The sequence below is a fragment of the Vicia villosa genome, linkage group LG6, assembly GCF_029867415.1.
Source record: "Vicia villosa cultivar HV-30 ecotype Madison, WI linkage group LG6, Vvil1.0, whole genome shotgun sequence".
Lineage (NCBI taxonomy): Eukaryota > Viridiplantae > Streptophyta > Magnoliopsida > Fabales > Fabaceae > Vicia > Vicia villosa.
In genome coordinates, this window is record NC_081185.1 from 32,101,723 (window position 1) to 32,125,617 (window position 23,895).

The following is a 23,895-nucleotide window of genomic DNA, read 5'->3' on the forward strand; positions in this document are numbered from 1 at the left end:
GATGTGGCTAGAAGAGTGAAACACGGTGCGTGGACGATTGCAGCTTGCGCAAGATGGCTGTATGTCAGTATTTTCACCCAAAATAACCATGCAAATTCTGAACATCACAGCATGCATCAAGCAATATCCCATGACATGCATAAATTCAAAAAGAGAACTTACCATAACCAGCCATGCATAGTCTTGAATACAAAAAAGGCTCATTAAGAGACTTACCACAAGGTCCAAAAAAGGTTCATTACGTATGTTCAAATTATCCACCACATGATACCTCACTATAACCTCCCATACACCACCATGATATAAAACTAAAAATCACCTCACATGAGGGGGGACTCACTTTTCTTCTTTCGGTTTCATACACACTTCACTTTTTCAGATTTTTCCTCTCACTCTCATTTTCTCTCTCGTGCTCCCTTTCCATAACAACAACAACTTCGCTTTCTCTTTCTCTCTCCACCGTAACAACCTTCAACCACCACCATCTACATCTCATCACCACCACAACCTTCAATCACCACCATTGTCAACCATCACAAACTCATAACTACTGCACTAATCATCATCATCTCCTTCAAAGAACAAAGAAGTTGCACTAATCATCATCATCATCTTCAAAGAACAAAGGAAATAACCGGATTCTTCTACAAATCTTGATTAAGACTTTTCCAAGTAAGATTCTTTTTTCCCTTGCATTAGGAGCATGTATAGGCCTGGAACCCGTCATCAGGGATTGGGTTAGGACCATTAGACCGCCATATTTTCGTCGTATGTGTTGCATATTGTGTATGGATTTGTTTTCATCGAACATGAATTCGGTTTGCGTGATATAGTTCTCGTATGAATGTATGAGTTGCGTATTTGAGTTCCTTGTAGCATGAGAAGCATTTTGGTACCACTTTTGTGTGCATTAGTGGAACTTGTGAATGTTAGGGCTCACTTGATGCCTTCGGTTTACATGATAGAGAGCGAATTAGGAAAATCTAACACCGGATCTGTGATCTACGCGAGAAAATGAGTGGAAAGGTGTCTCCTTTATAAATTTCTGGGCGTTTTTCTTGACCTCCGCCGTGGGAGCTGCCGGAGAAGACGATCGGAGGTCTCTCCGGCGCCGGCACCTGTTTGTTAGCATGTTCTCTTCCTGACTCTTGCGTGGCACGCTGGGATTGGGTGAACCTTCCCACTTTCTTGCTATTTCGTCTTTTTCCATATGATTGAAGAGGTGTGCTGTTCGTTTGTGATTGGTTGCAAGAGTTTTTGTCTCTTTCTCACTTAAATGAGAGTTGACCCATTGATACATGTTCACATGAATTTCCATGTCACATTTTTGCATGATAAAACCATAGTCTAAATTATACTCACATGCTGACTCTAATTGAAATGAAAGTGAATTGATAAGTGATAAATGATAATAGTGCTTTGGGCTATGAAACGTGGCAACAGCGTGGGCCTTTTGTTTTTCTTATTCCCACCCTCAGTTTCTGGCCCACGTTGCTAATGACAAGAGAATCAGTTCAACTGAAAACTACTTCTGCACCCCCCTGTGTTGATAGATTTATTTCTTTTTTCAATTTGTTTCTCTCCTAATTTCTGTTTAGTAAATCGTTTTTAGCTCAAATAAAAAATGTGAAAAAATACATTTTAGATAGATATATGTGTGCAGATATTGTTAGTATTTTTTGTTGATTTTTAGAAATTATTTTACTATTTTTTATAAATCATTTCATCACATGTGTTCATTTTGCTTTTATGTTTAGTACGTTTTACAAACTAATTTTGTTAGGGGCTTTAGGAGTCGAATATAATTGCCAATTTTTGTGTAGTTTCAGTAGACTAATCCATGATATTGTGTGTAAAAAATGAATTCCTAATTCTTTGTTTTGATTGGTATTTGGTTAGTTTCGTTTAACTCGATTAACATGCGTTTCTAATAGATAATTGTGACGTTTGTGCCCTCAAATTGAAATGCATTCATGCAATAATGTTGGTTCCTTTTTTTACATATAATTAGGGATGTTTAGAGGTCCTAGGACCTGGAGTTGAATTTTTTAAGTCATGTTTTCTTATTTTACTTGATTTTTCTTTCTCACATGTAAATAACTTGCTTTTGGCTAACGATTGTATTGTAACTTGTACAAATGACCTATAATTTTGTATGAAACTCCTTGGCATGATTTTGTGATTGTTTAGACACATATTAGAGGCTATTTTCTACTGACTTCCATCATTTGATTGCATTTTTCTAACTTCGTTCACAATTTGAAATCGTTTAGTTAGTATTGACCTAGTTTTGCCTAGTTTTTGTTAGCACTTTGTGTTGCTTCAAGCTAATTGACTAACATAGATTGGCATAATGCCTTAGACCTATAAATACCATAACATGCTACTGACCTCAAGCTTAGCTCATGTTTTCATTCGCTTTTTGTTTTGACTAATTGATACACGTTTGCTAATTGTTAAGTAACAATTCATGCGATACTTTGGTAACTTCTTGTGAATATTTTCGTATGATGCCATGACGCTTTTGTGTTTGATTTAGGACACTAATTTCCTTGGTTTGCTACTGCCCTAGGGCTTTCTTCCCTCTTTCTCATGCTTTGCCTCTTCTTATACACTTTGATTGTTGTTAGTTTAAGAGGCGACGATTGTTTGTTCTTCCTCCACCTTTTGTGGATTGTTTTCTCTTGGGATTCATTGTGTGTAGTCTCTCTTAGGAGTAGACTTGGTTAGGGACTTCATTAAGTCACCTACCTTGCTTGTTGCTTTTTCTTATCTCTTACTATATGCTTACCATGTTCCCTTAGGGCGGTGACTTCAATCTTCATTAAGATTAGTCACATAGAACAACTTAGGTTGTAATCTATGCATGATAACATAGGTAGAGATCCCTTATCCTTGACCTTAGGGCCACTTGTAGAATATAATAACTTAGATTAGAAGATAGGTTAGTTCCCCTTTGTTCATTCTTTTTCTTTTTCAACATTAAAACACTAATAAATAAAGAGGCGAATCACATTAAGAAAGTGATAGAGAAATGAGTGGGATTCATTCCCTAATCTGTTTCTCAATCACTTAGTGGCATAGAAATGAGTGGGATTCATTCCCTAATCTGTTTCTTAGTCACTACTTAATGGGAGAGAAATGAGTGGAATTCATTCCCTAATCTGTTTCTCAAACATTAATTAATGGGATAGAAATGAGTGGGATTCATTCCCTAATCTGTTTCTTGAACATTATATAATGGGATAGAAGTGAGTGGGATTCATTCCCTAATCTGCTTCTCGATCATTATACATTTTATGTGATTCTAATCGCAAATAAATTCCCCTTAAAAAACACTCAACCAAAAACATTTAAAACACTTAATAAAGGCTCGAATTAAAACAAAGTGACGAAGTGGTGCGAAACCTTGTATTGGGTTTTGTTCATCATGTAGTTACATAAAAAACACAAACCAAAGTTCATTCTGCTTAAGAACAAGTTAAGTCCTTTCCAAAAATAGGCGTATAAGTCTCCAAAGGTCGAGCATCGTGGATTGTGACTTTAACCTCTGTTCAACTAAAAAACACAAAACAAATGGAAACTATGGAGCCGAACTACGGTCGTTCTGATTCCTGAAAAGGATACGTAGGCATTGGGTCGTGGGGCCTAAGCGAACACACTTGTAAATAATTCCTTCTTTTCCCCGTATTTCTTTTGCATGCATTCGCATTTAGGTTTTAGACATTAGACACCCTTTAGATAGAAACAAACATAGGTGGATACCATCGAGTACGATGGGCGTGAGGGGTGCTAGCACCTTCCCCTCGCGTAACCGACTCCCGTGCCCTGTTCTCTGGTCGAAAGACCGTGTTCTTGTTTCGAGTTAGGTTCCTGATATTCCTTTCCCTTATGGGATAAATATATTAGTGGCGACTCTGATTCCATTTTTCGCGGTAGCGACAGCAGTAACTCCAATGGTTATGGTGATTAAGGCAACACAAGAGACGGAAAATCGAGGGATAAAAGTAAAGTGCAGTGATGGAAATGTAAGAAATTTGGACATTTTGCGAAAAAATGTGGTGCAAAATAGTGGGATTCCCAAGGGGATGAAGCTAAGGTTGCTATGAAAGAGGTAGATAATGAAGATATGCTCTTAGTGATGATTATCGAGGAGTTTGATGGCAGCTCATAGGTGCCGGACAGCAATTGTAAGTCGTGGGACAGCAACTGCAGTAGTTTAGAAAATAAGGCAGATTTGTGCTCGGAACAAAATATGATGACCTTGGTACGAGATGGAGTTCAAGGCAGCGATTAATGGTACTTGGACTCCGGATTTTCAATGCATATGACGAGAGAAAGGATTGGTTTGTGCAAATCAATCAAGTCGCAAAAAGTAGAGTAAAATTCATGGATGATTCCACTCTTGCGGCCGAAGGTGTCGGTGATGTTTTGATCAAGAAGAAGAATGATGGACATTCTATAATCAAAGATGTGTTGTATATTCCAGGTATGAAGTGAAACCTTTTTAGTATTGGCCAATTTCTTGGGAAGGGTTACAATATACGCTTGGAAGACAAGATTTTGCGTGTTGTTGATGCTAGTGGAGTGTTGATCCTTAAGGCTCCTATGGCTTCCAATAGGACTTTCAAAGTAGAATTGAAAGTGTTGGAGCATAGGTGCTTAGCTAAAGCTGCAAGTCGAGAATAGTGGTTATGGAACTACCGTCTTGGGCATTTGAATTTCCGTGATCTCAAGGGGTTGCAACAAAATGGTATGGTTACCAGGCTGCCACACATTAACATTCCAACTGAGTTATGTGAGGAATGTGTGAAGAGAAAGCAACACAAGAGGAGTTTTAGCAAGAATGTGGGTCATAGGACCAAAACTCACCTTGAGGTGGTGTATTCTGATGTTTGTGGGCCGATGCAAGTTGACACATTTGGTGACAATAGGTATTTTGTCACGTTTATCGACAAATTCAGTAGAAGGCTATTGACTTACCTTATCAAGAGAAATGATGAGTTGTTTGATGTGTTCAAGAAGTTTAAGTCCATGGTGGAGAGGTAGTGCGGTCACAAGTTAAAGATTCTCAAAACGGATGGTGGAGGTTAATATACCTCGAATTTATTTGAGAAGTATTATGATGATGAGGGTACAGTGCATGAAATTGTGCCACCCTATACGCCACAACAAAATGGTGTTGCCAAGAGGAAAAATCGCTCGATTATGAACATGGTCTGAAGCATGTTAAGTGGTAAAAATTTACCGAAGGAACTATGGGGAGAAGCAGTCTCTACAGTCACCTACTCGTTGAATAGATGCCTTACAAAGAAGCTTGAGAAGCTTACACCGAAAGAGGTATGGTCCGGATTCAAACCGAATCTAAGCCATTTGAGAGTTATCGGTTCGGTGGCATATCGACACTTGTCGGGTCAACTTAGAAAGAAGTTGGATGACATGGGAGAGGAGATGATTTTTTTTATATCATTCCATAGGTGGTTACAAGCTGTTTGATGCGAGAAATTGAAGGATTGCGATAAGCTAGGATGTGATTTTTGAAGAAAATGGCACTGTCAGTTCTAGTGTAACCGATTACGGCCAGCCAATGCAATATGGCGTAACCGGTTACGAGCAGCAAAAACGGACTCCCAGGCCTCCAGAATAGGGTGTAATCAATTACGAAAGGTCAGTGCAATCTGGCGTAACCGGTTACATGCATAACAGAGCTCCAACAGCACTGTCTTTTGATGATCCTGTAAGTTCCAAAGCCATCGTGCAGCCCCCCCAAATAAGGTTCAAAACGAGGAAAATCATAGAAGATCAACAAGGAAAAGGGTGTTGAATTTGAGACTCCAAGAATACGAGAGATTCCAAGATAATGAAGTCAATAATGAAGGTGATTTCGTTCATTTTGCGCTTATGGCCGAATTCGAACCGGTGAACACGGAGGAGGCTTTAAGCAATTTCAAAGTGGATATGTGCAATGAAAGAGGATATGAAATCTATTGAAAAGAATGATACTTGGGAGTTAGTTGATATACCACTTGGGAAGAAGCCAATTAGTGTGTGTTAAGTCTATAAAGTGAAGGCAAATCCTAAAGGCGGGGTAATCAAGTATAAGGCTCAATTGGTAGCGAACGGATTTTAGCAACGTGAAGGTATAGAATTTGAGGAAGTGTTTACACATGTGGCTAGGTTTGAGACCATCCGATTATTTGTTGGTATTGCTAACAACAATGATTGGGGCATTTATCAAATGGACGTCAAATCTCCATTTTTGTACGGTCCGCTCGATGAAGAGGTTTATGTACAGCAGCCCCCATGATTTGTAGTGAAGAATCAAGAGAAGAGATACTACAAGTTGCATAAAGCATTGCATGGTTCGAACAAACTCCAAGAGCTTGAAAAAAATACATTGATGGCTTTCTTATTGATAATGATTTCTAGCGGTGTGTGTCCGAACATGGTGTTTATGTGAGATCAGATATGAATGATGGTGTGATCATTCTTTGCCTATATGTGGATGATATTTTAATTATCGACAGTTGTGAGAAGAGTATCTCAAGGTTCAAGAGTGAACTCATGAATGAGTTCGAGATGATGGACCTTGGAATCATGGCATATTTTCTTGGCATATAGTTCAAGCGGTCAAAAACAGGACTGCTCGTGCATCAAAGGAGGTATGCACTTGAGATATTGAAGAGGTTTGAAATGGAGAATTGTAATGCGGCAATTATACCATGTGAAGCAAGGCTACAACTGTCCAAGAGTGAAGATGAGAAAGATGTGAGTCCAACTCAATATCAGAGATGATTGGATTATTGCGGTATTTGTGCAATACGCGACCGGACTTGACATTTAGTGTTGGTATTGCTAGTAGAGTCATGGAGAGACCGAATGTGTCTCATTTGGAGGCGGTCAAGAGGATCCTTAGATATGTTAAAGGAACTCTTGGTTGTGGAATTCTTTTTCCGGCATCGGATACGGGCCAAAAATGTGATTTACTTGGTTTCACCGATTCCAATTGGTGTGGTGATAGGGTTGATAGAAAGTCAATGGATGGATGCATCTTTATGTTTGGTAGGACACCAATCTCTTGGTGTTCAAAAAAGGAACCGGTGGTAGCACTCTCGTCTTGTGAGGCCGAGTATATTGCGGCATCGTTGTGTGCTTTCCAATCCATGTGGCTTATGAATCTATTGAAGGGGTTGGATATCAATGAGGGTGAGGCTACTACACTTCTTGTTGATAATTTTTTTGGGATTAATCTTGCAAAGAATCCAATTGCACACGGAAGAAGCAAGCATATATAGATGCGGTTTCATTATTTGAGGGAGCTAGTGAGTGAAGAAAAGTTACGATTGGGATGTTGTCGAAGAGAGGACCAAGTGGCGGATTTGTTGACCAAGGGAGTAATAAATGAGGTTTTCAAGAGGTTGAAGATGAGCTTGAGCATGCTGGACTTGGACCAACTGAAATGAAGTGGTGTATTGAAAATGTTGTTTTCCTGCATTTCAGTTGGCGTAACCAGTTACGCTATTTTCCGTAACCGGTTACGAGCCAGTAAAAATAGAAATAGAGGTGTTGCGTTTGTGGCGTAACCGGTTACGAGCCCGTAAAAACAGAAACAGAGGCACTGCGATTGTGGCGTAACCGATTACGCTATTTGCCGTAACCGTTTACACTGTAACTTACTAGTTTTATTTTCTGTTTTAATTGCTTTTGGGATCCCAATCATTGTTGTAACTTGTTGTATATAAGGGACTCACTACACCCTATTGTTATTAATGTCAATTTTAATTCTCACCCTCAATTACTCTCTCTTATTTTCTCTCAATTCTCTAATCAACATCTTTTCTAATTGAACTGAGACAAATTCTCCATTGATTCACCTAATTTGTTTCTCCATTGATTCACATAATTGATTTTGTATGTTGTATCATTAATCGTGTAATTCAAATATCTTTCAACTATTACTTGATTAGTACTTTAGTAAACAAACTAACACTATACTATATTTGGCGAAACATAATATAGTGGGATAGTGGTGTCACTTTTAAGATGCTCATAATAAGTCCCAATAAGAATAGCATGATGATTGGGAAGGATATAAGATTCCCTTACCACCTACACACACTAGGAGGTAATCAAATTCTACTTGATATGTAAAACTCCCCAAATATTAAGTAGCAAAGTTGAAGATGATGCTAATTGGTGTGCCATTTTAACATGTTATGGAACTATTGTGATTTAATGCTTCTTTTGAGGCATGTGAAATGGAGGTGCGTAACTGCTTAACAGGGAAGAAAGCATTGCTATATTTGGGCCCTTAGTTGCTGTTCAATAAGGCTGTTGTTGCGATACAACCAAGGGAAGCAAACATGATCAAAAACATCTGCAAGTGTGAAGACTGGACCAGTACTGCACTATTAAAGCACACTCCACAACTAGTATGACAAGAATTTCAAATTCTTTGAACACAGATTTCATTTTAAAATCAATAAATTTAACTTAGAGAAAATGTTTGAATTTTTTTTTAATAACTAACTTTTAAAAAAAAATACAAAACAAACTAACATTTCAAATAAATTACACTACTAATCATATTTGTGTTTTTTTTTTCACGTAAGCGCCATCCCACATGGCGCCTCCTATTTTTTTTTTAAATTTTTTCAGTTACCTGTGGATTTACCTACGGATTTGGTGTTACCTGTGGATTTACTTGCAAAAATATTTAATGTTTGGTCTGCAGGAAAATCCGTAAATAACACCAAATCCGCAGGTAACACGAGAATTTAAAAAAAAAAAAAAAAAAAGGCGTCATGTAGGATGGCGCCTACATGGACAAAAAAACCCAAACATAATTAGTTGGATAATATTTTTGAAATGTTAATTTGTTTGGTTTTTTTTTTAAAGTTGGTTATTATAAAAAAAATCATCAAAATATTTTATAAATTTTTTTTATTTTAGTAATTTTTCATATTTTTATCCAAACAATAAATTTTATCCAAATTTTTTTAAATTTTCTCAAAATATTACATTCTCTTGTTAAAATGTCAAAATAATAGATTTGCTTGAATACTTGATTTAAATGTTCAAACACATTTTAATAAAACTTAAATATGTTTGGATGTTATTAAAAATTTACAATTAAATCATAAATTACAAATAATTCACACTTTATAGGTTCAAACAAACTTTAGGTGTAATTTTAGTGGGTATAGATTTTATTTGAATTTTCATTCATAAAATATAACAAAAGTTATATCAATATGTCTAAAAGAACAAAACATGTGTTAATATAAATACATAACATGTGGGAAAATTAAATAAAATCATAGTTGCCTAAATGGTTTAGATATTTGTCTCATAACCAAAGGTCCTATGTTCAAAAGTCTATTATTATTTTTTTTTAATAATTGTATAAATTTAAAATAATTCAAAATAAATAATAAAATGTGTAATACCACACCAACTTAGCTTCCATTAAAAAGACTCAATCAATATGCCACTTATGTGATTTTGCTTAGTCAAATTCTCATATAGTTTAAAAGGGCAGAATTTTTAAAAAAAATTTTTTGAATATCCATATTTTTAAAAAAAATTTCAAAAATAATAAGTTTTTCAAAAAAAATTACCAAAATGTCTTTTTTTTTTTTAAAATACCACGTTGTCGCCAGGGGGTGGCGACAACACTAAACCCAATACGTCGTCGTCAATGGGCCTGGCGCCTTCATTAAAAAAACAGGTGTTGTCGCCACCCCCCTGGCGACAACACCCCCCCTTATTTTTTTTTTCAATTTTTTTATATTATTTTTTTACCTGTTTTTTTTTATATTTTTTTTAGTTTGGAAAAATAGTATCAATAAAATAAAAATTACCAAATACATTAGCCATTAATCATAATTAAAAAGTACATTAAAATTAAAAACAACACAAAATACATTAACGATAATAATAAAATTCCTATTGAGCGCCACGTGGACCATGGTACGATCCGCAATCAGGTTGTCTAATAAGTCGTGTAGAAGGGTCACGAGTTGGTAGTGCTCCCCTATTCCTGCGACGCCCCCCTCTATTTGGTTCATCTTGTGTTTGAGTCGACGTCCCCTCAATGCATTCCGGGTCTACAAAATCTGTGAGCCGTCCTTGACCTCTAGAATTCCCGCTATAGGAAAGGCGGGTGCCCGCGGCGCCGTCAAAGCTTTGTCAAGGTGGGTTGAAATTTCTCCTAGTGGGTGCGGCCTCGAAGTTTGGTCTTTGGAAGTTGGTGGTGGATTCGGTTTGGTTAAAACAGATTGGTTGTGGTGGTGTATTGAAGTTCAATGGTTGGTTGGGGTATTGTGATGTTGGTTGGTCGAATGTGTTGTATGGCAGGTATTCTTCTTGTATGCCTATGTCTGGAGTTAGTGGTGGTGATCTGGAAGAGCTTCCCACATGGAGTTCTTGGAAGTGTGATCTGGAAGAGCTCCCCACATGGAGTTCTTGGAAGTGTAGGTGGTGGGATTGAGTTTGTGGTTGAGTTTGGAATGGTTGTTGGTGGTGGTATTGTTGGGATTGTTGTTGTTGTTTTTGGTAAATAGGTGTTTGTTGGTTTATTGGTTGTTGGTGGTAATTTTGTTGTTGTTGTTGTTGTGGTGGGTAATTTTGTTGTTGGTAATTTGGTGGTGGTTGATGATGTTGGAAATATGGTGGTGGTTGTTCTTGCTGAAAATTTTGTTGTTGTTGTTGTTGTTGTTGGAAAATATGTGGTTGTTGTTGTTGTCCTCCAAAATATGGTTGTTGTGCTCGCGGGTCAGCCAAATAGAAAGGGGCAGACACAATCATTTTGGGATTTGTGACCGATCTGTACCAGTTGACATATTCAGCCGTTCGTTTCATTTCTTCCGGCGCCACAGGAAATTGTAGAACAGTGGTGGAACGACGAGCCCATATTTTACGCTGCTCTTTAGCAAACGTCTTCCAATTTTCTATGTACCACTGTTCGCTAACCTTCGCCAGATGCTAACGTCCCAAAGAGTCAGGCTCAGGGGGGTCAGGGATACCTTGATGCATGCCGAATTGGAGCTTCACACGGTCACTTTGGTGCATCTCCACAGTGGTGAACCGTATGATGGGTGATTTTGCCGTCCAAACAGCCGCCTCTTTAGGGTCGGGTACGTGGTCCAAACCCAAGTAAGGTCTCCAAATAAACTGCAACGAAAAAATATTAATTTCAAATTATAGAAGATAGTTAATTTTACAAATATATTTAGAAGATGGAAATTTTTAGTGGTATTACATCTTGGGGTCTTAATTGAAGCAAGTCGCCACCCCCATTGGCGACTACTCTTAAAAATCAATGTTGTCGCCACTCCCATTGGCGACAACTCTTAAAAATCAATGTTGTCGCCACCCCCATTGGCGACTGCCATAAATGCATAGGTGTGTAAGAGATTCCCTAGCCTGCATGCATGCTTGTGTAAGAGGTGGGGACGAGATTCCATTGTGGCATGCATTAGTCTTATCATGTTTGATTCTTGCATGTATTATTGCATGTATTCTTGCATGCATGCTTGTGTAAGAGGTGGGGACGAGATTCCATTGTGGCATGCATTAGTCTTATCATGATTGATTCTTGCATGTATTATTGCATGTATTCTTGCATGCATTCTTGTGTAAGAGGTGGGGACGAGATTCCATTGTGGCATGCATTAGTCTTGTCATGTTTGATTCTTGCATGCATGCTTGTGTAAGAGGTGGGGACGAGATTCCATTGAGCCATAGTCTTGTCATGTTTGATTCTTGCATTATTGCATGTATTCTTGCATGTATTATACGAACCACTTCACAAATTTTTTACAATACATTTCTCCCAAACATTTCTTCGTTCACACATAAACTTCACAAACATTTCTGCCAGATATTTCTCACAAATACCTATCAAAATTATGGCATCCACCTCGCAATACAAAGTTCGTGTTCATATGACCGGTGAGACTTACCACTGCGACACAAACGGTTTTCTATTTAGAAACACTAACTCAACACGTTTTGCTCTAAATAGAAAAGCGGATTTCTCTTATCTAAAAAGGAAAATCGAATCCAAAATTAGAGAACCAGTCTCTCAAATATTTTACCAACAACCCTTAGTTGAACCTAACAACTCGGTCAAGTTTTATCAATCACAGATAACAACTGACATAGAGGTTCAAAACATGTTCCTTACCCATGAGTATTTTGGTTATGATTATCTGGAACTGTACATAGTGGTTGAACAAATTGTTCCTTCGCAAAATATCCAGTCACAGGTTATTGATCCTGTTGTTGATGACGAACAACAGCCCGAAGATGTCATTGATGAAGAAACTGAAATAGAAGATGTCGTTGATGAGTTGGTGAACCGTGATTCCGAAGATGACGAACAAGTTCCAGTACCGGATACACATGCATATTCACCTCCAGCACATTTCACAACACTTAATTTGGGAGAGGACGAGCCATCTTCTGATATGTTCTACAATCCATATATGAGGTCAGACGAGGAGTTAAAAGAGGGTGACACGTTTCGTTCGAAGGATGATTGTATGTTAGCTATAAAAAACTGGCACTTAGCAAATTGTGTTGATTTTAAAGCTGATCGCTCAAATTCAGAGAGAGTCACTATTTTGTGCAGAAACCCGGAGTGTGGATACATGCTGAAGGCATCATTCAGAAAGAAATTTAATGCGTGGGTGATACGTTCGATTTCTCAAGGCCACACTTGCGTCAACACAATTATGGCGCAGGATCATCGGAAACTAAGTCATGACATGATATGTCATACCATCATTCCTCTCGTCGAAATTGACCCATCACTGAAGGTGAAGACGATTATTTCCCATTGCGTTTCTGTGTTCAAGTACAGACCTTCATACAGAAAGGCTTGGTTAGCGAAGCAGAAAGCAATTGAAAAAGTCTACGACAACTGGGAGGAATCATACCAACAACTTCCTCGCTACCTGGCTGCACTGCAATTGTATTCACCTGGGACTGTTACTATATTGGAGACACTGCCGGCACAATCCCAAGACGGAACCCCTCTCGATGGTAATGGAATCTTCCATAGACTGTTCTGGGCGTTTCGACCATGCATCATCGGTTTTGGTTTTTGCAAGCCGATTATTCAAATTAATGGAACCTGGTTGTATGGGAAATACAAGGGAACATTGCTGATGGCGGTCGCGCAGGATGGAAACAACAACATTTTTCCAATAGCCTTTTCTTTGGTAGAAGGAGAAACAGCTGCTGCTTGGAGTTTCTTTCTAAAGAATCTCCGAGCTAGAGTTGCTCCACAATCTAATCTTTGTTTGATTTCGGACAGGCATGCTTCTATTGACAGCGCATACAACAATCCGGGAAATGGTTGGCACAATCCCCCGTCTAAGCATCTTTACTGTATTAGGCATATAGCACAAAATTTTATGTGAGAGATCAAAGATAAATTTTTGAAGAACCACTTGGTGAACGCGGGGTATGCCTTAAACTAACCTGGATTTTAATACTACCGCCGAGAAATAGCGTTGACAAATCCAGATGCAGGGAGGTGGATTGACAGCATTGACAGAGCGAGATGGACTAGGTCATACGACGATGGGGCTAGGTGGGGCCACATGACTACAAATCTTGTGGAATCAATGAACGGGGTTTTCAAAGGCATACGAAACCTACCTGTAACTGCTTTGGTTAGTGCTACGTATTTTCGGATGGCAACTTTGTTCGCCACAAGAGGTAAGTGGTGGAATTCAGTGTTACAAACACAACAGGTATACATCGATGTTTGCATGAAATATATACAACAAGAATCTGCCAAGGGTAACACTCATCGAGTGATCGAGTTCGAGCGTCATGGCCACACCTTTAGTGTAAAAGAAACAATTGACCACAACCAGGGGCTTCCACGACAAGAGTATCGCGTCTCAATCCCAGGTCGTTGGTGCGATTGTGGCCAATTTCAAGCATATCGCATGCCTTGCTCCCATGTCATTGCAGCATGTTCACATACTCACTTTGATGCATTATCGTTGGTATCAGAAATTTACAAGGTATCAACGTTGTTCAACGTATATGACAATTACTTTCCTGTGGTAGCAATGGAGGCATATTGGTCTGTGTACGAGGGGGAAACAGTTTGGCATAACGATTTAATGCGTCGGAATAAAAGCGGTCGACCAAACAGCAGGCGTATTAGAACCGAGATGGATGCCACGGAAAAAATGCAAAGGAAGTGTAGTATATGTCGTGAGTGTCATACCCCAAAATTTTCCTTCCATATTCGAATCAGAATGATTCAAAGTTCAAGAGATTCATCCAGCCATTCTCCTGAGCAAGAGTCTCCTAAAGCTAGGGTTTGGTAATCTCCTGAGGGAATTAACAAGACAAGATCCCTAATCAAGTTCTTCAGGGCCCATGATGATCTAAGATAACTCTATGACAAAAGTCAAAACCCAACTCCAAAGGTTACTTGTTCAAACAGCTCAAAAGATTCACAGTCAACTGGTTTGACCTAAAAGTCAACCATAATCAAAGCACAGTCAAAACCTCTCAATTTTGGTCAACATCAAGTGTGTGAGAATATATCCATCATTTGATCAAAGGTTGATCATGATCCATCAATAGAAACTCAGAAATGAACAAATGCAAAAAGGTTCAAATTAGGGTTTCTTTAGGAGAAAGTCAACTCAACTTTGACTGGCCATAACTTTCACATGGAACATCAGAAATTTCTCACTCAAAGCCTATTTGGAAGGAAATTGGATTCTCTACAACTTTGTATCTCACAAGCCAAGGCCAGAAATGCTTCATTTGGGAGATATGATACAAAAGATTACAGGTCCTTCTCAAACATCAATCAAAAAGCAGTTTTTTCTCAAAGGGTATATGATCAAGATAAAATCTCCAAATGGAAAATATGTTCCAAAGTGGTTTATAGAGGACATCTTGAGGTTTCCAAAAAGTCCTAGAACTCATTCATAGCTTAAAAATTGAGTGAGATATGCCTTGTCAAAGTTGGGTAATTTTGGAGGCAAAATATGAAATAAAGGAGGTCCAAATTAGATTTCTTGCAAATGGGCCTATGCTTTTATGACTTAGACTTGGTCCACAAGTTATCCAAGCCATATGCCACGAATTATATCATTTTATTTGTTTTATACAATTTTATTTCATTTAAAAATAATTTAAAGTGATATAATTTAAGGGGAAAATCAAATATTGTGTTAAAATCTTCACATGGGCCAATTCCAATCACATTTATGACCAAGAGGCAATATAATTTCGTGACATATGGATTGGAAGAGATTAGTACAAGATTTGGACAAAATTAGAAAGTTGCAAATCAAGAATAAAATCAAATTTCTCAAACTTGGCAAGATTGGATTCAAGGGAGTTTTCGGCTATTCTTTAAACCTAATTCACTCCCTATAAGTAGAGGACATTGTGCACACGAATAAGGGTTGGAGTTTCTGGGCAGAGAGAGATATTCAAGAACTTGAAAAGTCACTCAAAAATCCAATTCGGTTGGGGAGAATTAGAGCTTCTCAAGAGGATCTAAAGATTGCAAAAGGTTCCTCAGGACATTCTGAACATGTTTGGATCCCTACGCTTCATCAACACCCCCTGAACATTTTCCAATTAGCCAAGGTAGGTTGTTCTGAACTTTCGATCGATTAGCATGATTGTTGCATTTATATGTTGAATTGTTTGTGTGTTATACTTTGTGTGGTTGTTGTGATCGTTTCTGGATCGATTAATTGAAGTTTGCATAGTTATTACGTGATCGGCCATTGGAGGCCGAGTTGAGCTTTTAGGGTTTGAATTGGGGCTTTCTGGTAGAGACAAAATTAGGTTAAATTAGGGGCATAGTCTGGTTCGCGTGGTTAAGACGAAGGGTTTGGATAGGTCGCGCCATATTTATGTGCTTGTATGCCTTATTCGTTATTTTTCAGGTTTGTTGGCTACGAAGAAAACCAGTAGCTAAATCGTAGCTAATTGTCCAGAATTTTACAGGTTCTTTGGGGAAGATGATTGCGTGGCATCACGCCACTGGTTGATTTGAATTTCGCGCACGCGTTTATTAGGTTCTATCTTTTTTATATGTATTTTTATGAAAGTGTTTGGTTAACACATGGAAAGCGCAGCCCAGTTGGTTGGCGCATGTATTGACCTAGGGGGCATGGGTTCGATACCTAGCTCCCACATATATATTTTTTCTGATTTTCTAAACATGATTCAGTGCACCCCAGGCCTTAGTCCTCACCATGTACCTTCCAGATCTAACCATCCAATCACCACTTAGCCAGATCCAATGCCCAGAATTGGTCCCTATACCACGCACCATACAAACTGCCACATTGAGTTAAAACCCTAATAAACTAAATAATTTTAATTAATTTATATGTTTTTATTTAAATTCTTTTTAAATATTTATTTATACAATAATAAATTATTTTTGTAAATAAATTAATATATGTTATAAATATTAAAATTTCAATTTATTGTTCATTCCGATTAAATCAATTAATCGCGATGGGCAATAATCGATTTTATTTTAAAATACTTATTTAATTAAGATAAATAGCTCTATTTGGCTAAAAGGTTTCAACCATCTTTATTGGTTGTGATGATTAGTCTATTTCCCTTATTCTAATTCATTATCATTTTTAATCGAATCAATCGATTATGAGGGATACTGATACAAAGTAAATTACTAAAACTCCTAAAAAATACTTTTATTCGTTATCAGTGATAATTGAACCTATCAATTAAAATTGGTAATGATACAACTACTAATCTTTTAACTATGGTGATCAAATCTATTGATCATTGCGGTTAATAGTACATACTAAAATCAGGGTTGTACGCCCAAATCTAAAACATTTAAAACACTTCCAATTAAACTAAGGATTTTCATCCATATTCAAAACTACGATAGGCCATTCAAAAAGCCTTCAAACCGTATCAAATCAAATTCTAATCCTAAAGGGCGTACAACCTTTCCCCAAACTACGTTGACTCTGATTCTCCATAAGGAGATACGTAGGCACCTGGCAACAAGGCGAGTCTCCTCCCCCATAAATCTCATTTTGTCCCGATTATGTTCCTTAATCATAAGCCTTTAACTTTGATAATTTTTTCCATTTACCCTATTAACTTTCTGTCACCTTTCTTTATATTAACCCTATAATGCAAACCATAGGAAAGGGTTGAGGGTGCCTAACACCTTCCGTCGACCTGAATATAGTATCTCTTAACTGCGCGAGGTTTCCTAATCGCCTTGGTAGAATAGGTGGCGACTCAAACCTTTAATTTTTAGGGCAGGTTGCTACAGCGAGGTAGGACATAATAGCTCCATAACATAGTTTTTAGTTGCAATGATATTTGTGATTTACTTTTTCAATGAAATGGACTTTTTTTAATTAATTAGATGGACTACAATAACACAACAAACAACACAACAAACAACAAACATTAGGCCTAGATATAAATTTTTACCTAATAACACAACAACACAAAAACAACACAACAAACAATTAAAATCTATGAAATTATAGCGGTTAAAACAATGTCGTCTGTTCCGTCCATTATTTGTTCAGTATCATGGTCGGTTTTCACATCAACCCACCAACAGATCGTCTCTCCGGTCCTAAGCGACACCCTTGTTCTAAGCCTCTGAATCCTTTTTATTTCTTCCCCGGGTATTTTTAAAAAAATGACATTTTGGTAATTTTTTTTGAAAAACTTGTTATTTTTGAAATTTTTTTAAAAAATATGGATATTCAAAAAAAAAATTCGAATTTTTAAATGATAATATTGAAATATGAATTTCTTTCGGGATAAAGTAGAAGTTATTTATATAGGAGAGAAAAAAGTGTTAATAATCCCAAAATTAAAATTGAATTCTCCTTTAAAATGTGAAAATTATATCAATTTTTTTTATAGAAAAAGTAATAGAAAGAAGGAGCGAGAGAATAAGGTACAAATAAAAAGTGTCGAAATGAATGAATTTAATATTTATTAATTGATAGAATACTTATGCCTTAATTACAATTTTGTCGACTTTATTTTAGTTGATATAGTAAAATAGTCTTCCTGTCACATAATTTAAAAATAAAAAAGTTTGTTATTGAATGGATATGCAATTGTGTTTTATAATATAAAATTTGTGTCAGTAAAAATCATAAAAAGTGAATAAATTTTTATCGTCTTCTTAAGAATTTGTAATAATATTCACAAAATAAAAAATCATACTTAAATTTAAAAAAGTAAATTACATTTATAAATGGACGGGTGTTATGGAATGCTATTTATCTCTATAAAGTAAATTACATATTAAACCAAGCAATTGAGTTCGAGTGGTAAACAATTTTGTCTAAAGACGAAGGTTCGGGGAATATTGAGTTCGATTCCTTGTATGAACAATACTTGATCAAGTAATATTTGTAGTTTTAGAGGTCCGCATTTTTACATTACAAAAGAAAACTCTTAATAAGTGTCATTTGTGAGAATGTACGTGTGCGTACCATTTTTCATTTTCATGCAGTGAATTTACTTTATTCTAGAAAGTTCATGTTACTTTTATGTTTCTGAATTCTTTTTCAGTCATTTATCTTTCCATTCCTGCATTTTATCCTTCATTCTTTTTAATCATTAAACATAAGTAAAACTATTACAAACATTACTAAAAACACATTTAGCACAATAAAGTTCTGGTATTCACTAGTTGATCCTGCAGAGTAACCTTTAATAAGAGACTAGCGGTTGTTTACCAAAATTCTGGGTAAACAAATTGGCACACTTGGTGGGACCCTTTGTGCTAAATTTCTTTTGTTGTTGAGGAGATTATTGTTTTGAGTGATCATTTAACAAAAATAGTGTTGAGATTATGAATGAAATTAAGAAGTGGTAGTCAATTAAACGAAATGTCTGATACAAATACGAAAACTTCTGATCCCCCTTGAAACAATGTGGATGTTATACCCACGGATACCCTCCCAAAAAATTTGATAGTTTAGTCTCTAGTTTGTACATCAACCGCATCTGGTTCGACGGCAGCCATCACATTGTAACTAGTAAATCCACCACAGTCACCTATGAATCTTGCGAGGCCGTTATTCCCAGGAGGGACAATACCACCCCCTGGTTTTTACCCTTATGGTATGCCACGGTCGATGATGGAGGGCTTACAAACCAACCCATCGACTTACTCTGACAATATGATGGTCATTGGTGCTTCCTTAAATCTAGGAAATCGACAAACGGGAGTGGGCTATTTTCCCCAATCATCACCTTCGTTAAATACGACGTCCATGTTGTCAATTAGACAACAAATGGACGAAAGTAACCATGAAATAGTGAACTCTTTAACACAACAAATTGGGACTATCTTTACTCCCATGATCAATAACACCAACCAAAGTTATGAGATGTTGGCTGGTCAAATGGCTAGAATAGCCAATTTCTTTGGCACCCCACATATTCAAACCAGGCCTACGCCACAGGCGTCGAATATAAGGCTTGGTGAAACACCAAAAAATAGGGCTATGCCAGATAATCAACGACAAATTCCAAATAAGAATGAGGAAGAACGTATTGAGCAAAATATCCCAAGGGTGGTGCAACGTCATGAAGACGCAGATCAAGTCCTTAGAAATCTCCAACAGAACCAATAAGGGGGCCACAATAATATATCCAATGTATTCGAACAAATTTTGGCTCAGAATGGCCTTAACATAGGACTTCATACGCCAAATTTTATCTCCCCACTTTCGGAATATGTGAGATAGAATGAATTACCCAGGGGATGGAAAGTCCCTAAATTTACTAAGTTCGTTGGCGAAACAGATGAATCGACGGTCGAACATGTTGCTAGATTTCAGACCGAGGCAAGCGACATATCAAATAATGAAAATCTAAAAATGAAATATTTCCCAAATTCCTTGACAAAGAATGCCTTTACGTGGTTCACCACTTTGTCTCCACAGTCCCTACACTCATGGAATCAATTAGAAAGATTATTCCATGAATAGTTCTATATGGGTCAGTCGAAAATTAGCCTCAAGGAGTTAGCAATGTAAAGAGAAAGGTTGCTAAGTCGATCGATGATTACTTGAATCGATTTAGGTTATTAAAAGCAAGATGCTTGACACAAGTCCCTGAATATGAATTTGTTGAAATGGCTACTGAGGGTTTAGATTATTCCATTAAGAAGAAACTAGATACCCAGTAACTTAGAGACATGTCACAATTGGCAGACAGAGTTCACCAAGTCGAGCGTTTGAAGGCCGAAAAGGCCAGAACGAATAAGCATCATAGAAAGGAAAAAGTTGCTTACATTGTGTTAGCTGAAGATTTTGACAAAAAATTTATGATACCTTGAAGTGTTGGATTATGATGAAGAAATAGTTCTTATAGAGCTATTTAAAGATTTTTCTCTTTGGAAGAAGTGTTATTTGACCAAGAGTAATGTTAGAAATATTTGACAAGTATCCTTCGACGTAGGCGCTGGTATAGTCGAAACGCTAGAGCGGGAAGATTTGAAATTCAAATGGAGCGGTTTCGTCCAGCAGACACGTGGGAACATCTGAAGTAAAGTAAAACGTTCGAAACGTCGAACATGGCAGACATCTATGTAATGACCGTTAGGGTCGAAGTAGTAAAAATAGGAGTACTATTGTTCAGTTTGATATGTTCGAATCAATATACAAAAATTCACAAAAATACTCGAAGTACCAGCGTGAGAGAAAAGAGTCTTTGCTGAAACAATGTATGTGTGAAGAACATCGTATTTACATTTCATGTTATTTGTTTAATGTAAAGTTATATTTTAAGTCGAAGTTTATGTTGTTTATGCATTTACTTTATTTCGTTTTGAAGTCATTTATTCATTGCAAATTACATTAGAAAGTTGTATATATTTACAAACTATAAAGATGATTGAATATGAATCGAATTACTAAAACACTATTTGACAATGTCCTAGGATCAATCTAGTCGATCCTGCGAGTAACCAGATTGTTTAAACATTTTGGAGGACTAGCGGTTGTTTGTCAGAAATTACTGGTAAAAAAATTGGCACACCTGGTAGGATCGTGTCATAGTGTTATTATCAAGTATCATTCATTTCAAATAGTTTGTAGATTTAGTGTTTTCGTTGCCATCTGTGTTGTATGAACCTTAGGAGTGGTAAAATTTTCGACAATAACCAACCAATACCTAAGAGGAGATATACTAAAAGAATGGCTAACAACACTAACAAAGGGGGACAACAAGACCCTCCATAGGGATCGGGAAATAAAAATGCTAGTGCAACAGACACTACAGGTCTCAATACCTAATCACAGCCTTTGTCTGCACCAACGCATTTAGTGGCCATAGCTGGTCCCATACAAGGGTCTACAGGAACGACCCAGGGAAATAATTCAGCGTCCGTTGCCGCTACAACCGCGGAAGCCACTCCGTCGAACGCACAAGTAAGCCAGATACCACCATTTAGCACTCAGGGGACACCACCTCCGAACCAAGGATTCGAAAGCCAAAGACAATGGAGAGATCCACCTTATGGGATGCCATATTCTTACATGGCAGGTTTAAGTAGTAGTATACCTGTTTACACTACACCCAATATGTCAGCTTTTTCCCCATTCCGAAATTCTGGTTCTGGTGTGAATAATATGGGACAAAATGTCCAAAGTCAAAATGTCGTACCCACACTAACGACAAACAACCAAGCAGCATTCCGACAACAGATGGACTCCAGTAATCAAGATATGGTAGGTTTGTTGGTCAGAGAAATGAGAGCTATCTTTTCTCCTTTAATACAGAACATCAACAAAACTAATCAAGATAACTCTGAGACATGTCAACAATTATCGGCGCAGATGGGTCGAATAGCAAACTTTTTAGGCGCTCCTGAAACCTCGGCACGTCAAAGGACAAACCAAATAGTCATTCAGGATGATGAACCAACCATAAACCAAGTTCAACCACCAAGACCACCCCCTGAAACAAAACCCTTAAGGGCAGGATTAGATCAACAGGATACCACTGAGGAACAACCAGGGAGGGTAGTGATGGTTAATAGAAACCAAAATGCTGACGAAGTGATTCACAGGGTTAGGCAAAATAATCAAATGGAAACAAATCTAACTACTATGATAGAGAGGATTATGACCCAAAATGGTTTGAACACCGGACTACGAAGGCCAAATTATACTTCTCCTTTATCATATTATGTTTTGCAAACTGAATTACCTAGGGTCGCAAGGTTCCTAAGTTCACCAAATTTTCAAGAGATACTATTGAATCTACCACAGAACACATAGCCAGATATATGACTGAGGCCTGAGATTTGGCGAATAATGAGGATCTGAGGATGAAGTATTTTCCCAGTTCTCTAACCAAGAACGCTTTCACATGGTTCACAACACTACCACCAAACTCCATAGATACTTGGTCCCAGTTAGAAAGATTGTTCCATGAACAATTCTATATGGGTCAAACAAAGATAAGTCTCAAAGACTTAGCCAGTATTAAGAGGAAGTTTACTGAACCTATAGACGAATATCTGAACAGGTTCTGTTTGCTAAAAGCTAGGTGTTTCATAGTGGTACCTGAACACGAATTAGTCGAAATGGCCGCTGGAGGTCTAGATTACTCCATCAGGAAGAAATTGGACACTCAATATCTGCGAGATATGGCCCAATTGACTGATAGAGTTCGCCAGGTCGAAAGATTAAAAGCTGAGAAGGCTATAGCAAATAAAAGTTATAAAAAAGAAAGGGTTACCTACGTCGAAGTAGACGAAGGAGAACCTAATACCTTTGAGGACCAATATGGTTTCGAATATTGCAAAGTGGATCTAGCTGAATTAAAGGAAGCAGGCCCTTATACCTGCAAGATGATCACACCATTAAATGGGAAAAATCCCGTTGAAATTGAAAGGAGTGATAAGTTTCCTAAGAAAACATACACATTCGACATAACTAAATGTGATGAAATATTCGATTTGCTTGTGAAAGATGGCCAAATGGTTTTGCCTCCTAACATTAAAATTCCTCCGTCAGAACAACGGAAGAAGAGAGGCTACTGTAAATACCACAATTTTTTAGGCTGCAAAACCTCACGGTGTTTTCTTTTCAGGGATCTTATTCAGAATGCAATCAAGGAGGGACGTCTGAAGTTTGCAGACATAAGAAGAAATCAAATGAAGATAGACGCTAACCCCCTTAAAATTGCTGACACAAATTACTCTGAGCCTGTCGAAATCAACATGGTAGACATGGTTGAAGTTAAGACAAGAGGGAATCCAGGAGATGAAGAAGATGTCCAGGCTGGAAAACAGGTTACCAATGACCTGAAGGAGGATGTCACTTCTGAAGTGTCAGTTGAACCAAAGACCATTGAAGGTCTTGTTGGAGGAACAACTATGGCTACTGAAGGCCTAAGGAAGAAATTTGAAGAAATGTCAATTACCCATGGCGCCAACTTAGACGTCAACATGGTCAATCTGGACCATTCAACCCCAAAAATGGAAGAGGTTGAAAGTTGCTTGAAGAAAGAAAGAGTGCAGTCTCATCATTCCAAACCTGACGAAACTTTGAAGGAATACCTCTGGAGATGTCACAAACAAAGTTCTGAGATGCGGTTATGCCCAAGGTGCAGTATACAAGTGAATCCAGGGTAGCATAAAATTATGAAAGGTGGCAACGCGCTAAAACACATAGGAACTAGAGGAAAGAAGGTGAATTGTTGGGGGTATATCCCAAGCCTGGAGAAAGCCTATTAGGTTTTCTTGTTTGCTGCCACAAAGACAAAACTGAATGCTTGATATGCCCTAGATGTGGGGCAGTTTACCATTGAAGGTTGTCTGAATCCTTTGAAAGAATCCCTTCCAAT

The 23,895-nt window shown here is 37.6% G+C and overlaps 1 protein-coding gene across 1 annotated transcript; it reads left to right on the forward strand.

Annotated features, from left to right (window-relative positions):
• Positions 1 to 6,791: 6,791 nt before the first annotated feature.
• LOC131613488 (secreted RxLR effector protein 161-like) lies at positions 6,792 to 7,295 on the forward strand. Its single transcript, XM_058885154.1, has one exon. It carries the CDS (start codon positions 6,792 to 6,794, stop codon positions 7,293 to 7,295), a length of 504 nt encoding a protein of 167 aa, XP_058741137.1.
• Positions 7,296 to 23,895: the final 16,600 nt, after the last annotated feature.